The 14,521-nt window shown below is 36.2% G+C and overlaps 1 protein-coding gene across 1 annotated transcript in view; it reads left to right on the top strand.

The window, feature by feature from the left end:
- Nucleotides 1-762: 762 nt before the first annotated feature.
- LOC136863958 (homeotic protein proboscipedia) overlaps nt 763-14,521 on the top strand; it is a 519,570-nt gene continuing 505,811 nt past the window's right edge. Inside the window, exon 1 of the mRNA XM_067140417.2 lies at nt 763-1,255. Within this exon, the coding sequence (XP_066996518.2) occupies nt 763-1,255 (493 nt within the window). The remainder of the gene's footprint in view (nt 1,256-14,521) is intronic.

Genomic DNA, 14,521 nt, shown 5'->3' with positions numbered 1-14,521 from the left:
GAAAGAGAGAGAGAGAGAGAGAGTCAAAACGAGAAGAAATGGTCAGATTTTTCGCTATCAAATTCTTTTTGTGTAGTGCTAGTGTGAGAGTGTGTGTGGTATGTGTAGGGTAGGGTACGTCATCATCCGAACGGCAGCACTGTAGCGGTAGAAACGCCCGCCCGCAGACACCAACGTGGCGAACAGTACACTTGGACACAGTACACAGTGTTGATTGATACGAGTGATATTCAAAAGTCGCGATGACACTGTTATCACAGTAATAGTTCATGTGTTATGTCATCGGAAAGGGTTCTCCTTCATCATGTGAAATAACAGTAAAGAGTGAAGTTTATGCATATGACACTTGATGTAAAAGAAAATGTGATTCGTGTTTATAATAACTTAGGCTTTGTGTATTGTTACAGATACTTTAAACTGGAATTTCATCGTGTTTCTCAGCCTGCGTGATATCGCTGTGTTCTATGAAAGTGATTAAGTAAATGATTATTTTTTGAACGTCATCTTAAATCGACTGCCAGAGATCGTGGTGCATTGTTGAGTTTCAGTATTTAATTAGTCTTCTTGACTTGAACACGTTGTCAGTAAGTGGAATGTATTCTTAAGACAGTTGGAGGTAATTTTAGTGCAACTGAATTGACAGTCAGCAAGTGAAATGTATTGTTGAAACAGTTTGAGTCTCCAAGGAGACTCCAGGTGGCCGCGTGTGATGTAAAATGCTTGCTAGGATCATGGAGAGGAGGCAGTGACTTCAAAGTCCAAATGCGAGGGAAACAACAGGCGCGGGGTCAACATCTAGGGCCAGTTGACGACGATGATGACGAGTTCGTCTCCGTCAAAACCCGTCCTCCAACTCCAGTTCTAGCTTCTGATGGTTGTGTTGGAGGTGGTGGTGGCGGTGGTGGTGGCGCTGGCGGTGGTTTCTGGCTGGCGGCGGTGACGGCGGCGGCCGCTGGAGGTGCTCCACCACACGGAGTGCACCCCATGGATGGTTGTTTAGCTGGTGGTGAGACAGGCTTTATTAACAGCCAGCCCTCCATGGCTGAGTTCATGACGGCACTACCTCATCTTTCTGGAGAACTACAACATCCACCACCTCCGGGTTCTCTCAGCCCACCCCCGGGCAGCTACCAGGCTATGGTGGATCCACATGGTCCGCCACCCCCGGGACAGCAGCCGCCTCAGCCAGGAGTCAACGTGCCAGAATACCCGTGGATGAAGGAGAAGAAGACGACGCGGAAAAGCAACCAGCAAGGTAAGATACTTTTCAAAATGTCTACTATATTCACACATTATATTTACCTGAAAATTTCTATAATAAAAACTATTGATTGTTTAAAATGTAGACGAAGTTCTGGTTTCAGATCTGCTCTAACAAAAATAGTTAATTTACCGTGTTCTACAAACTACGTATCTAAAGGAAGAGGGTTTCTTGTACACAAGGCTATGTAATGCGCTCTAAATATTTCGTGTACAAAATCTATTTGTTCGATGAAAATTGCATCATAGCGAACTTAAGTATTGACAGCAGTGTTGGGCTTATATGAAATCTTCATGGAATTAATGCCACTGAGAAATCGTCCTTATCCTTTGAAGCCCGGATGTCTAACGTGTAAGAATGTATCCAGTAAATCATAAAATGTCTGCTTCTTACTTTATTTCATTACTTTCTGAAGACAGATATTATATTAACGTGTGCATTACATGCATAGATACTAATACTGTTATGGATGCATATTCAATATTTATGACTTACTATTCAGAGTATCTGGGCTCCTTTCCTCCCACCTTCTAGTATGAAAAGTTTTTTACAATTTTAATTTAAATAGACGTTAACTAAAGTTAATTTTTAAGTTAAAACCTTCAGGAAATTGCTGCTTGGATTCTATCATTTTTCTCTATGGACATGACCCAGAAATTATCCTTCAGCGATGAATATAATACCAATACAGTGTTTTTAATAAAAATGAGTAATGGGTATATGGACCAAATAACTAACTCTTATTGCATTGATTCAGAAAGCCTACAGTTTATTCTGTTGTAAAACGTTATCTTTGAGAGAACAGTTCAGGCGCCATCTTTAGTTCGCTTATCGGCAGTAAGGAGGAAATAGCCCAAGAGATGGCCGTAGTAATTTACAGGCAATATAAACACTAATCATGGGAATAGAAGAGGTAATAAATAAAGTAAGGGCACCATTCGCTAATACATCACCTCATTCTGGACACAAAACTGTATCTCTCGTGGCAAATATAAGAACTAAAAATGCTCTCACGGAGCTTACACAACAGCAGAAATAGATTTTTATTACTCGTAAACTGTTTAGATTATAATAATTAACGGGTTGATGCATTAAATTTCTTCAAACAGTGCTTTTGTTCTCAGTTGGCTAGGAATGAGCTATAGCCTATTCGGAGTAAGCAGCGTCCATTATGAATGTACTCGTATTATGAGTAAATAGTTCCTCATAACGCTAAGAATATGAAAACGAGAAGAAGTTTTCAGAATAATAAATGTTCAGTAGTTTTGAAATAAGTGCTTTTTTAATATCGTCAATTGCCATGTGATACTAGTGATAATATTTTTCCGAAATATTCGATATTATCAACCTTATTAACTTACGCTTAATAATACACTAATTATAGTGCTATCATCATATTAAATAATGATCTGAACAATAATTTATATATAGGCCTACTGTATATACCTTGAAGTTGTTAATCTATGTGCAACTTTAAAGCGTTTAGTACATTTTCATTCACTTCAAATGATGAGTCTTAGTAATGACGTCTTCGAAAAAAGAATAGACTTCATTATTTCAAATTCATTGAACTCGACAAGAAAGTCAAAATAAATGCGTATTGCTTTGGTTAAGAACACTGTTACACGGAATGTTAAATGTGGCAATATCCTTTATTATTACACCAAATTAAAATTAAAAGATTCATGGTTTCGGGCAAAAGAATATTCACTCGGAGAAATTATCTGTAGGCCTAACTGAAAAGGACAAATTTAATTTTTCACAAAATAATAACTTACAATATATCGAAAATCTAAGTTACGTTCATCTATTCCATATTTCCTGAGTCCACTCAAGTTATAATATGTAATAGAGATTATTGAAGAAGCATTTACAATTTTAACGGTCTATATTAAGAATATTTTGGCTGTAGAATGACTACTAATTTAGATCAGAGGACCTTCAGTTCTATGATCATATTAGATTAACCGAATAGTTCGCTAAAACAACAATGTATCTTAACCTATTATGTTTTATGACGAAATACAATTCAATAGTTTAATAATGTGATAAACCGTTGTCTAAAGTACAATTTACATTTTTCATCTCTTCTCTAGTTTCCCAAATAAACATGCTATGAAAACAGATCATAGCTTCTTATTTTCCAGATAATTAACATACGTTTTCTGGGGAATCACATAAAGGCGAATGTACGAATTGTTCTACAACACTATTGAGTTCAACGTCTTAACTATGTAGGTAATCATAACAGTTATAAACAAAGAATTGTGTTCGTTAACTGTCTGAAATAATGGTTGAAAATTATTTTGTGCTTTTTAGATTTCTTGATTATATCATTCCAATGATGCGGATGAAGTTTGGATAAAAGTGAACAGACAATTTCACGGAAAGTTTTCGGGATTTATATCCGCACTAAGTACAAATCGTACAGTCTGCCGAAACCATCTATGACTAACATGAGGAAATTAACCCAATTGTCATACTTTACAAGCAGTATCTGCTGTATGAGTCGTCTTGTCTTACTTCATACTACATTCGTAAATATTGAAATATTAAGTAAGCAAAAATTAAGCACGTGAAAATAGACAGATATCGTTTTATAATCCTTGAATGTTTCACAACTATCTTGCCTGCTTGTTGTTTTAAGGGGCCTAACATCGAAGGTCATCGGCCCTCACAACTATCATGAGCGTATGTGGGCTAATGGATGAGTGAATCACTTAGTTTAAAGATGAAAAAAGAACAACGCAGAGGAATGTAAATATATCAGTGCAATTTTTGCAATTAAATGACAGAGAGTCTGTCAACCATTTCCATTTTCTATTTGACATGCAAGTTTCGGATTATCTTCCGGATTTTCCGTTACTCATTTGCGTTAGGTCTATTTAATTGAGTTAGCCGTTATTCTACAGATTGGATAGCTCTTCACCTCCTCCTTGAAAGTTAGTTGCTACTCATTCAGCGCCGTCAGTCGAAGAAGGGTGCGTTTCTTCCCTGAAACTTCGCGGGTCGGGTGTGACGGCGCGGAAATATTGGTCCGTAGGGGCAAAGCATTGTTGACCAGCCAGGCGCGAGCGATGGCTTGCCACAAGTGTTCGGTCTCTGCTGCTCCATTCGAGGATTAATGAACCGTTCTCAAAGTCTGAATCGAGTGTTAAGGCTATTATTATCTGTCTTGGTGATATGAGCTCAGAGATTTAAAACGGGGGTTAGAAATTTACTTTGAATAATAAGTGAAGTTACCTTTGGAATGTTCGCTCTCTACCAAAGATCAAGCAAACGCACTCACGATAATAATAGGGAAAAATATTATTCCATTGTTTCTTTTGAGCTATTTGTATTAATCACTGTTACGTAAAGTACACATTTTACATAGTAGGCCTACCTTTTGTGTATTTCTACCCGAGGCTTTAATATTATTAAAACCAACCTAAGTTTTCCTAGCTATCTGAAAATTTACATAAAATTTCTGGGGAGCTGCGTAGTTGCAATATCAAGAAGAACATCGTATAGAAATGTAAATATATCGTCGCTTCACCGGTAAAAGGTTGTAATGCACAAAGCTCTTCCTATCGATTATTTTCCGTAAGACTGGTCACGCCTCCCAGCCACATATGGTTATGCAGTCCATCAGAACAATGTCCGTTGTGTTCGTTTTCCTATGTCGACGATTAAACGAAAATGAACCATACATGCATTGTACACTAGGAGTGCGTAAATACGTAATGCAAACGTTCATTCCTACAGTACGGTACTGTAAGGTTCATTTTCCTTTACACATGAGCATAGGAAGGTGAACACAACTAAATTTGTTCTGATGGACTGCATATCCATACGTCGCTGGGAGGCGTGACCAGTCTTAAGGAGAATAATTGATAGGAAGAGCATTGTGGAATACAACCCTTTACCGGTCGAGCGACGATATCAATGCCTTACTTTTTTACTATTGAGTGCATGGATTCTGTTAGCCATTTCAATTTTCCATTAGAAATACAACTTACGGATTACTTCCGAATTTACCGTTACTCATTTGCGTTAAACCTACTACTTCACTTACTGTTTATTCGAAATACATTTTGCATCACTTCCCTAGATTCCCGAATAAACATGCTATAATAATAATAATAATAATCGTATGGCCTCAGCTACCGTGTGCAGACATTTCAATTTGACGCCATCTGGCTGTCTGCTTGTCAATTTCGACGTTCCGTTTTACTCTAGGCCCCCACTAGATGGCAGACCGAGTAAACCGAAACTCTCTCGGGCGTCTATGGCTGAGATTTAATGAATTTTGTCGGGTAAACACCAAATGTGTCACCAGAGATCTTTTACATGCCGACATCGTACGACATGGAGTGTCGAATGGACTTTTTTCCGCCCTTCAAAAATCCGACTACCTCTGCCGGGTTTGAACCCGCTATCTTGGGATCCGGAGGCCGACACTCTACCGCTGATCCACAGAGGCTAAACCGGATCATACCTTCTTAACTAACAACTACAAATAATATGGTTGGACAATTCAAATTAAAGGAAAGGAGAAGTGTATACTGGTGAGGAACAAGAATAAATTAGTTACACAGTGTATAAGCGATGTAGTAAAATCGCGACAGATCCCTTAACTGCCGATATTGCAATTTCCTTGATTATATTCTCAATATGTTCACCTGCAATATTATCAAGTAGCAGCTTTTAAAAACAAAATTTTTGAACTAGGCTACTTATCGTAACATATGACGTACTAAATTGTAATACACAGTGTTGTTATTTTTATTTACTTTATTGGCTTCCTAAAACTATCAGAACAACCCATAATATAAACAAATAGTTTGGTTAGACAATTAAAAATTAAGGTTAGGAAAATATTATCAGGGATTATTAGAACAATAAGATATTGGTTACATAGTAACTTATATAACTGATTCCATAACATCGCGACTGGCCCCTTAAATGTCGAGATTGCAATTTCCTTGATTATATTCTTAATATTATTAAGTAACAGCTTTTAAAAACGAAACATGGACTAGGTTTCTTATCATAACTTATGATGTACTAAATTGTAATGCACTGTGTTGTTATTTTTATTTACTTTATTGGCTTCCTAAAAACTATCAGACTGCCAAAAGACAACCCTTAATATAAACAAATAGTTTGGATAGACAATTAAAAATAAAGGATAGGAAAATAATATCAGGGATTAGAACAATAAGACATTGGTTACATAGCATATTACTGATGTCATAACATCGCTACTGACCCCTTAAATGCCGAAAGTGCAGTCTCCTTGATTATGTTATTCGGGATGCACGTTAAATTCACATTACTTGATTTTTTTGTAATAAATGTTAACCAACTGTACAATGAACTATTTAAATGTACTGTAGTTAGAAATAAACAAAATTATCCAATCACAATTATCTAAAAGTGTGAAAGGGAAGTTTTCTTATTTTATTGAAATTGCTTCCTTTAAGGTGTATATTCTTCAAAATATTTTTCATTTATTACTCTCAAACTCCATTCGAGATATTTTTCATCCTAGAATCACACTAAAAAAGCATAAAACCAGAACTAGTACTAGGAATCGACCTAGGATTAAACTGATACGTTGGAACCTTATTAGTAAACGTTTTATCAAATATTTTCCATTTACTTTCAAACTCCATTCTATATATTTTTCATCCTAGCATCACACGAAAAAAATCATAAAACCAGAACAAGTACTAGGAATCGACCTAGGATTAAACTGACATGTTGGAACCTTATTAGTAAACGTGCGTAATGTCTAACAAATTAACGAGAATGTTTTTGCTTTAGGTTTCTGATTTGCAATTGAACAGATCAAAAGGGATACTGAGATTCTAATTGGTTTACCGTACCATTAAGCACGATTCTTGAATTATAGGATATAAGAAATTATCACGCTTCTTTAGCTAAATACTTAAGTAACATATTTTGAGTACGATGCTGCTCATTGACGCAGACCTTGGAAACGAAGTCGGGTGTGTTCACCTTCATAAAATATATTTAATTGTGGCTTTCTTAAAATTAAAAAAAAAACCTGCCTTTCTTGGTTTGTAGTTTAGAACATGTTATCACTGACCTTTCTCGGTACTGATTTCAAAGTTATCAACAATCAGAAACGAGAAACCTTTCTTATTGCCATACGCTTAGCTTTGTCTAAATTCATAATTCAAGCCTATGTATGAAATAATTCAAATTTCTTCTCATTTACAATTTCGAAATTTAAATTACAATGACATAAAATTATAAGTGTAAATCTGCTAGATATTAGCCTATACTTGATTGTCGACACATTAATCATAGATGATTTATACAGGAAGAAAACTGAGTTATGTCGGTATTACACATGGATATGCTTAACAACATAAGGATAGCATCCATAAACTTTCCTATGTAGTGATATTGGTTTAATAAGAAAGTATAATAATATTTGAAAGTGTGGAACCATCTCAATAATGAAAATTTCGATATTCTATTAAGAATATTATGTACCTCTGTGCAATACGAAATCTTTGGATTATACATTTCATGTACTCATAGGAAATAACGGCACTGTTTTGAATTTTGGGTAAAGGAACGAATAGGCCTATTCTTACTTATCATCTTTACAAATGTAGCTGTATGTTCATATAATTTGTTTAATCGGAAGAATAGATTCAGTTTTCAAAATTGTTGTATAATCCGAACTCGCTACGATGAAGTTCTAACGTTTGCATCAGGTATTGAAATTTAATTGATTGAAAGCTATGGTTGGTTAAGAATTGGATATGAATCGGGTAAAGTAGCAATAATAGATTTAGTTTGATCTTGGAATGGTTAACAGTGATAATATCGAGATTTTTGCTAAGCCAGTGTGCGATTCTCCGGGCTGTTCTGAAGAGTATAGAACAGTAATAACCACAGTGTGCCTGTGCAAGTAAACAAGTTCTCTGTAAAATTACGATAGGGCTATATTTAAATTCTAAAATTGGTGAGTGCCTTTTCAAAAGGTGCTATTGTTGTTTTGATGTTTTAAGGGGCCTAACATCGAAGGTCATCGGCCCAAAGGTGCTATTTCCACCCTAAAATGTGGGAAAACGCAAGGAAACGTAGGCTATAACACATGGAAAGTATCAATGATCGGATATGGCATCACTTTTATTGAATTGCATCTTTCTGATCTGGATTGCTCATGGCATTGAATAGTATTCAACTACCGCAATGCATGTGGAAGAAATACTTAAAAACGGAAGTGGAAATAGAACCTTTTGAAAAGATACTCCTCAATTATGAACTAGAGGAATCTAAATACCGCATACAGGAAATTGAAACAATAGATTTAATGGTCAGAGCTCGTGGTACCGTACCTCGTCCCCTTGTCGCCGCGTGGAAGCGCTTCCAATTTCCAATGAAGCTAATCCCCGAAACTATGATTCTCTTCGTCCGAGGCTCCATCAAGATTCTGACACACCACCTCTACAACTACAGCTGTGAAATGCTGCACTAAGTATACTGTTTCTTTAAAATTTAGAGTTTTCATCAATTAATAGAACTGTACAGAACATTTTATACTCGTATGTTTTACCTTGCCTGTAAATAGAGGAGGTTGTTCCTAAATAAATGAAAATTTATTTATATCCTTCTTGGCTATTTAAAAATACAGTTATATACGAACGTCAGCGTTCTTAGAATGCGATTATCTGAAATTTTCCTCAAACTGACACGAAATTATCGTAAGGAAGTTAGTAACGTAATAATGTATCAAACAGCCGCATTCTCCACTTTATCGTCCATTAATATAATAACTTCCTATTCTCAAAAATATGAGTTTAAAATTTATTTTTCTGCATTTAATTGAGTATTGCGATATTATTTATATTATTGTTGAATTATGATCATGGTTTCTACGTTTTCCATTGCTTCAAATTTTACACGATGATAATTCAGAAATCCTTAACAAAATTCGCTGTTCGAAAACAAATATTTATGTCCTCGGTAATAAAGCAAAATTTCGTAAGTCCTGAAATTCCTTATCATCATTACCATTTTTTGGTTGTAATAAAGTCAGTTTCACTAAACATTAACTCAACATAACTTACGTAACTAAGATTTTTCAGTCCTTTAAGTCTGGCTCCATGGCTAAATGGTTAACGTGCTGGCCTTGGTCCTAGGGGTCCTGGGCTCGATTCCCGATAGTGTCGGAAATTTTAACCATCATGGGTTAATTTCTCTGGCACGGGCGCTGCGTGTATGTGTCGTCTTAATCATCATTTCATCCTCATCACGACGCGCAGGTCACCTACAGGCTTTAAATCAAAAGGCCTGCACCTGGCGAGCTGAACATGTCCTCGGACACTCCCGGCACTAAAAGCCATACGACATTTCATTTCAGTCTTTTAACACGAAACAGGCCCTTTTGTTCTATAACGCGAGAAATTAAATGGCTATAAATGCATCGAGCGAGTGGCTACGTGGTTTGCGTCACGTAGCTGCCAGCTAGTACTCGGGAGGTAGTGGGTTCGAATCCCACAGTCAGAAAACCTGTTTGGTTTCCTATTTTCACTCTAGGCAAATGTGGAGCGGTACCTTAATTAAGGCCACGGACGCATCTTGACTAATCATAGCCCATTCCTAATCCATCGCAGCCTACCTGCGTTGGTGCAACGTAAAACAAAGGGTAAACCGAAAGAATACGCATGCTTTAGGAGCCTCTGTGGTTCAGGCCCGGTCACTCCATGTGCGATTTGTGCTGGACAAAGCGGGGGCGGGACAGGTTTTTCTCCGGGTACTCCGGATTTCCCTGTCATATTTCATTCCAGCAACAGGAAACAGGCTGTGGATTTTCATTTCATGCATGCCTTAATGAAATAATGTCATAAGAATTAATTTGTTTAGCCTACATGACACATTAATAAACTAAAGAAAAACACAACAACGTAAAATGCCGGTTACACATTTGTAAAATCACACTACAAATTTTAAATTATTGATGTTTTATTGGATGAGTTAATGTATACATAACATTTGATATAAAAATATCATTAAGTAGTTAATATTTATAGGAATTTAGTAATAATACTTTTATTGCAGTCAAATGGACAGACAAAAGATAGGTAAATTATATACAGAAATAAATTATTCAAGTAATTGAAGTTTGCGCTCTGGCGCCTTGGTTTGCATAGTCTTTAGCTGGTTTAGTTATTTTCCTGCACTGTTCTATGTGGTAACGTTCACATGTTTTTCCGTATAAATTGCACTCGCACGTCTCAGCTGGCTCTTGGTATGATGTGTTCATACAGATGACATGATGAAAACCGTGTACCGCTAGTCTAGTAAACACGTTTAAGCGTCAGGTTGACGATTTCTAGAAATTGATTCTTATCCGTTGAGGCAAATAAATATTGCTCTATTTTCAGATAGTCAAAACGCGAGTTAATGGCAAAATAATTAATTTAGGTCACAACAGGTGTGGTTATGATGATTTGGTCTTAGTACGGAATGATTAAACTTCGAAGACTTCTTGGTGACTTTTAAAACCGAGAGTCAAATATACTGTGGATGCTCATTTAGATGAATGCATACATATTATACTGTATTTTGTATACAGGAGGTCGAAGTTGATAGATGTATACCGTTCGCTTTCTTTTCAAACTTCGTGCGTCTCAATGCTCTTCCTACCTATTAAATTCCCTCGAACTGATCACGCCTCCCAGCCGCATATTTATATGGAGGACCACCAGAATAATTTTCGTTGTGTTCATTTTCCTATGGCGATGTCTAAAGGAAAAGGGACCTTACCGTATCGTATTGTAGGGATGGTGTTTGCATGACGAATTTACGGTCTCCTACAGTATAATGTATTTTTCATTTTACTTTACACATTAGCGTAGGAAAATTGACACAATGATGTAACTGTTTCTTCGGCAGGATAGTGAGAGGTGTATCTTAACTATTAAATGTTGTATAAAATACTTTTGGATAAAATAGTCAGCATTATTACCTTCAGTTCAGATACGCGGATTTGATTCCCGGCTAGGTGGAGCATTTAAACCACTGTTGGCCAACTCCTCCGACTTGCAGACTGGGTGTTTATACGTTTGTCCATACACATAACACACCTCACTATCAATCACCACAGAGACAAGCAACACCGAACACATCCTTCCACCTACCGTTGGTGTCAGAAAGGACATCCGAAAGTAAATCAGAGCCATAACCTTTTTGCAGCACAATTTGCTCAAGTGACCCTGTTAGGATGTGGGAAAAGCGGTGGAAGAAGAATATTTATTGTATTTTATAAATTAATTTGGGTTTATCTAATTCGCATTATTTGAAAACGACCAAATGTGGACTTATAATAATATTTGCTGTCGATCAATGTTTTTCAATCGTTACTTGTATTCTGCAATGCGTTGATACAATTTTGTTAGTTCGAGAACACGGTGCAGACAAGTTACGTTCATATAGTTCATCTTATTTTTCTGAAATAAAATGAATAAAATCACCAAAAATTTAAAATTTTCGTAATATTGAATATAATTACTCTAGTCTAAAATTCTGTGCATCAACAGTGACGATTAGATGCTTGCGTGATGTGAAATATTTGGTAAAATTTAACTCTCGTGGGAATTCTATGTGGAAACTGAGTGCTTGAGGTTATCTGGCGGCGATACCTCCAAGCCATACCAACGTAATTTAAATTCGTATATTAATGCTATCATTACTGGGTGAGATCAACTCCTGCCGGAACGAAAGCTGAGAGACGAACCTTCGGGCTTTGAGTTGCTGGAAAATAAGAGAAGAAAAACGTGTATGCACCCAGCGCCAGGAACTCTGTGACCTTCCCGACACATTCAGGTAACAATGAGACTGTTAGTCTCTGTAATTTACCTCCTCGCCGACAAAAAAATCACAACTTCTACTGATAGACGTCTTATGCATGGGAAAGTTTCGCAAACATTTCCCTGGATGAAACAGTTTCCTTAAAGCAGAAATAAGAAGAGTTTACACTCAGCTTCACATAAGCAGAAAGTAGGTATTAGTCAGAAATTCATATCAAGGAGTGTGTTTAATTAATATGATCCTGATTAAATTAATGTAAACTCCTACCTCAATAAACGGAAACAGTAATTTCGATGAAGCTATGAAAAATGTGAAGAGGTTCACGGACTAGGCATGTAAATGTATTGACATAGGCTTATTAGCTATTCCGGGGAACAAAACAAACGGCTTCATTAGTAATCCAACCATCAAAATGGGACTCTTGAACACTAACCCGCAGGTGTACATAAAGAGGAGTGTGAAATCTACAATCCCACCATCCCGTACCATCGAGACCCGTATATTGTAATCATAGGCTTGATGATTGGTGACAGAGGGACAATGCCTGTTAGGTTCGTCTATTTCCGATAAACCTTCAGCTTAAGGTACATTATAATTAATGAAATGTGTTGATAACTTATACTGTGAAAATCTCTCTATGTATTCTTAATACTAATACTATTATTATTACTGTGTTTCCTCTTTGTATTTTTATTATTAGTATTGTCACACTAATTGCCGTACTGATTTGTAACCTAATCATAGTGTCCGTATCTCACCGTAGTATTATTTATTTGTAGAATTACTATATCACTTTTATGTTTATATTTTTACATTTTATTTTAAAAGTGGTTAAGGGTAAGGGAGGGCCGTGAACCCTAACTTCGCCACAAATTTAAGTGAGGAATAAATAAATGTAATAAATATTCTTAAGAACTTTCTGCACAACTAATATATAATTTATTAGCAACATAGTCTAAATTGTAACGTCAAAGGTATTTATTGTAGTTTTAATACCATTTCGACCTTATCAAAATTAATCTAAATTAGTGAAGTTTTAAGCTTGTATTTTTTAGTTGTATATGATCTATTTCATTTAAACTTTCCCAAACTGGAGATCGTCTCTGAGGACAACGTACTGTATACAGTGAAAGCAGAGAGGGTTTGACAGTAATTGGGAGTCGGTGATTACATAATGTTAAAACAGAAAATAAGATTTTTTGTTTTAAGTGACAGTGTATGTGGTTTCGTTAAAAATATTTGAGAGACTTAGTTCTTCAGGATTTGGGTGGAATGTTTCAAGGTATTCACTTCAAGTTCTCTCATTAATGTGTGTTCTTGCATAACGTGACGAAAAGAGAGGTGTAGTTCCTCTAGTGCCAGCTATAAACCCAGTGCTCCTGATATCATCCAGCTGGTACTCCCGTTGACAGAAAGGGATAATTGGTGCTTGCATTGTATTCTCTTCCTCATGAACCTCATTGGGTAGTATTTCAGATGTTTCGAAACTGATTATCAGATATATTATAAAGCCTTTGGTCTTGGATGGCTGTCGTGAGAATTCGACGGGTGCTGCTTATAACGGTGAACAGAGACCTTCTCGAAGGCTGTAAAATCCGAGTTCCTCTCCTGAGCAACGGCAGATTGTACTATATACTTGAAAATATAATTTCATATCTTAAATTTAGGCAATATCCAGTTAAGGGAAGAGCAGAACGAAAAATTCAAAATAATGAAAGTAGGCGTATTTTAAAGGTTAATTTAAACAACTGAAGGAACTTCAACAGTTTAACATTCACGTTTTTTTTTTAAAGAATGTATTTCTATGAACCACTGCAATTACACATAAATTTTTCCTAAAAGCACCTTTTGGTGGGACAACAGAGTATTTTTACCTGTGTCTCTTCCTTTTTATCTCTATAACGCAAAATGTTACGTTTATATTTCTAATTTTTCGGCAAATCTGTCCAGTATATTTTAGTCACGGCTACAGAATATAAACTATTCCTAAAAAAAATCGTAGTATAGTATAGCAATTGATTGCGTTACGTATACTATGATCACAATCAGAGGCACTTATCTGTAAAAAGCACATCAGCTGAAGAATAATTCTTATTTCAATCCAATGGGAGCAAAACTAATTTTATAACTTTCATCATCTTAAAATGCATTTTCTCGATATGTCGCTGGTACGCGTCCTATGCAGACGTGCAAAGGAAAATAAACCTTGCCGTACCATACCGTAGGAATGTGTGTTTGCATGACGTGTTTACGCACTGCTACACTTCAATACCTTTAATGGTCATTTTCCTTTACAATCTGCATTGGAAAACGAACACAACGGAAGTTTTTCTGATCGACTGTCGATCTACATATGTGAAAAGTCTTAAGGAAAATAATGTATAGGATGTGCATTGTCCGATACGCGGTAATGCTCCCACA

Source organism: Anabrus simplex, chromosome 1, assembly GCF_040414725.1.
Source record: "Anabrus simplex isolate iqAnaSimp1 chromosome 1, ASM4041472v1, whole genome shotgun sequence".
Lineage (NCBI taxonomy): Eukaryota > Metazoa > Arthropoda > Insecta > Orthoptera > Tettigoniidae > Anabrus > Anabrus simplex.
Note: the sequence above shows the minus strand (reverse complement) of the source record. Positions and strands in the feature narration are given on the sequence as shown.